This window comes from Bipolaris oryzae (genome assembly GCF_000523455.1).
Source record: "Bipolaris oryzae ATCC 44560 unplaced genomic scaffold scaffold_76, whole genome shotgun sequence".
Taxonomy (NCBI): Eukaryota; Fungi; Ascomycota; class Dothideomycetes; order Pleosporales; family Pleosporaceae; genus Bipolaris; species Bipolaris oryzae.
In genome coordinates this window covers 126,172-129,655 of record NW_006911352.1, presented here as the reverse complement: position 1 = coordinate 129,655, position 3,484 = coordinate 126,172, and the positions used below count along the sequence as shown (strand labels likewise).

The following is a 3,484-nucleotide window of genomic DNA, read 5'->3' as shown; positions in this document are numbered from 1 at the left end:
CTATATACTAGATTTTAGAGAAAATCTATTAAGTAGTTCTCTAGATCTAGATCCCTGTCAATCGCGATTTTTGGTGAGATTTTGACTGGCCCACATACTGGGGTGGCCCGCTTACTGGTGAAACACGTTATACTTTATGTATACCTGCGGAACTCTACCCTGCTACATTCTGACGAACCGGCAACTTCCCCAGAGAAAATGGTTCGGCGAGGTCAGCCTATAACGCATGGCCTGACGTCAACTGCTCGTTCTAAACACCAATAGCTACGCAGACGGCACCGGCAACTCGCGCATCCAAGACGATAATTCCATAAGCATCCGGGTACTCCCCTCTCCGTGCCTGAGACGTCCTCATCGCCGGGAGCATGAAAGTATCACAGAGATAAGCAGGAAGCTGGCGGAAAACCCCCCTGACTACCCCTCCAAACCTGCCGGTGATCGCCAAGCGCAAATAATAGCAGGGGCACGAAAGCAGTAAAGCATGAGAAAAAAAGGGTCAAGGGGGTCACATCACATGAAACCTTCCTCCCCATACAATGGCTTCTGGGAAAAAGAAAAGAACTGCTGATCCGAAATCGATCGGCACAACCATGCATTTGGCGGCTTTCGAGGATGAGAAGCAAAAGGAGGGTCTAATGCAAGCATGAATTCGGGTAAAATAGACGAGAAACGATAAATAATGGGGGCCTCGACAATTTAGCTTGCAATTGGGATTTTCCAGATCACGGGTGGCCTAGATTCCGTGCGGTTAGCGTTGGTGGGAAACGTGCTGATCCGACGATTAGAGGCGCTGCCACACTACATGAGGTTTGGTGTGTTTGGTGTGAGGGGGTTGCATAAGGGGACAATCGCGATATACCATTGGGACATTAATAAGGTTTGACCGTCTCGTGCAGAAAGACGGCAGTTGGCGAAGAGGCGTTCCGGTACATGAGGTGTCACATTTTGATGGTTTGGGGAAAAAAATTGGCCTGAACTGGGAAAAGAGTAACATGAATGTCAAATCTGCCATTTTGGTGGCGCTGCGAGCGTTTCAATGTTGGCTGTAAACCCAGCATTTCTTTGCTCCTCGTTGAGTGGATCACAGCCCACTGTGAACTGCTGCCGCTTCCCATTATTATCCTCCTCTTGCTGTGTCAACTCTCTTGTACTTGTCCCACTGCTCTTGATACTCATTCTGTCGTTCGTTTTCTTGTGCTCGAGCTCGTATGTGAGGCCGTATTCATCCACGCGCTCCTCAACCACTTGCACTTCATAGCTGACGAGAATGGCGGCAAGAGACCTTTCCACAATGGGCCAGAAGATAGGCATGGAGGCGCAGATAATGGCCAGGTCGATTTCGAGGCAGGATAAAATGATCAGGGGAGGTGTCCACCAGGTATAGTCAACGTAAGGATAGGTCGCGCCGTTGGTTTTTACGATGCCGTGTAGACGCCCAACTGCTGTTCCGACAGCACTGGTATTGTCAGTCCAAATATGTTGTGTGTCGTTAAATAGGCCAACTTACACTGCGCCAAACGAGAAAACACCGGCCATTGCTATGATGTTCTTCCTTCGTAAGTTTGGCGTCTTGAAGAGTATCATAGGGGCCACAAATATAGCAATGTCGAACATCATGTTGGTCGCTGATTGAGCTTTGTATGTCATGACGAACTCTTCCAGACCACCGAAACCAAACCCGTAGCATTTCGCTGGAATGGTACGATCCCAGTAGCCACGAACTGGAAAGCAAGGAAACCAGGCGATAAATGCGAAAGCGGTACCCCAGAGTGTCACGGCGACAAGTAGGCCTATGCATATCCATCGCATACGACCAGCCTTGAATATACGCAGATACTGGAATAGCAAAGCGACTTTGATAATCGCACCATTGGAAATGTAAATGGCCAGTTCTATGTAGTAAAACTAGTTAGGTCAATATGTTTTCGTACCAGGAAGCATGGGGCATGTATACTCTTAGATAGGTAGCAACGTTATTAAATCCAAGATACAACATGTGCCGGCCGAGTCCATATCTGATCGCTGTGATTGTTAGCCGACTCCACATTAGTAGGATGCATAACTTACAAATACACACGATGATGGTCGCTGCAGTGTTGAGGCACTGTCCAACAAGTCAACATCCACAGGACTTGGCCCTCGTACTATAAGATTGATGTCCATACCTGAGCGAGAAGCACAAACCCATCATCCCAACCAAACTCCTTGACAATTCTGATGCGAACCCAAAGACGGAAAAGAACTGCAACCCATGCGACGGTCTTTTGTGCAAAGTCAGTGTACAAGTCACTGTGTGGAATCGCTGGTTCCATACCAAGAAAGTGAGTGTAATGCCGAATATTGTTCCTTTTCTGTTCGACAAGGGCTGGGGTTCATCTATTGGCGGCGGATTCGACAACATCTGCGCAATGATCCCCTCCCAGGTGGTCAAGCGTGACATGTCGTTTGCCATCTTGGTGCAGAGGCGAGAGCGCCGGCGCTGCTCAGAACAACGCAGAAATGATAGATGGATACTTACGGCCGACGAGAGTCTGGTGGGGGAGAGCCAGCACTAATGACTGTTGGTGGGCCGTCGAGACCTCTGCGCCGAAAGCTGGTCCACGATTCAGAGCCGTTGCCAAGCTAACTTTATGCCATCTGTGCAGGGCTAATGCAGGTGGAGGTCTGCCGGAGGCTGAACGCTAGGCGAGAGGCAGGCCTCAGGAAGCGGATGGTTGCATTTGACAGGCTTTCGTGCAAACTCTATCCTAGGATCCCAGTCAGGACTCGACGCCTCGAAAATCCCAGCGCCCATATAACAGGGTACCCCACGTTCTGTTATGACAAGATGCAGAGCTTGGATGACGAGATTTCCCCACGCCTCAGGCCATATGTACATACGTACGATGCATGTCGTACTTACTCACATGTATACAATTGTTTAGTGATCCTACAAATATACCCGTCAGCTAGAAGACCCCGGGATCAAATGACGCCACATTCTTCTTCTCCGAGATCGTATTCAAGTAGCCGAATACGTAAGTATCTTCAGATGGTAAGTATGCGGCACGGTGGGTCAGTGTTTTGACACGCAAGACGGGCATCGCCCCTGCATCTGACAATCGACTGAGGCACAGCAATCCTGGACGATTTGGTTTGTCGTGATTTGACACTGGGGGAGGGGAACGTGGCGGAAGACAACAGCCGGTAAAGCGTGGAGGAGAACGACAGCGAACGCTCAAGAACCCGACTCAGTCCCACGCAGCCAGCGAGTCACCGGCGAGAGGAGCCATGGCTATACTGCGACAAAGGATCCGTTCAGATCGCCAGTTTGGTGCCAGGGGGGCTAAGCTCCGGGCGAATTGAAAATACCGAAGGTAAAGCGAATGCGCCTGGCCAATAAAGTCACTCGTGTCTAATGATACGCTAGCCAAAATCCGTCCTGGCAGGATCCGGCCCTCATTTCTTGCGCAAGGGTTTTTCTTGCGCAAGGGTTTTTCTTGCG

General features: G+C 49.9%; 1 protein-coding gene across 1 annotated transcript; it reads right to left on the bottom strand.

The window, feature by feature from the left end:
* Positions 1-999: 999 nt before the first annotated feature.
* Positions 1,000-2,440, bottom strand: COCMIDRAFT_96827 (uncharacterized protein; the record flags this gene model as incomplete). Its single annotated transcript, XM_007690374.1, has 6 exons — positions 1,000-1,456; positions 1,508-1,905; positions 1,955-2,022; positions 2,068-2,104; positions 2,166-2,261; positions 2,315-2,440. 6 exons carry the CDS (start codon positions 2,438-2,440, stop codon positions 1,000-1,002), a joined length of 1,182 nt encoding a protein of 393 aa, XP_007688564.1.
* Between the last annotated feature and the right edge of the window lie 1,044 nt (positions 2,441-3,484).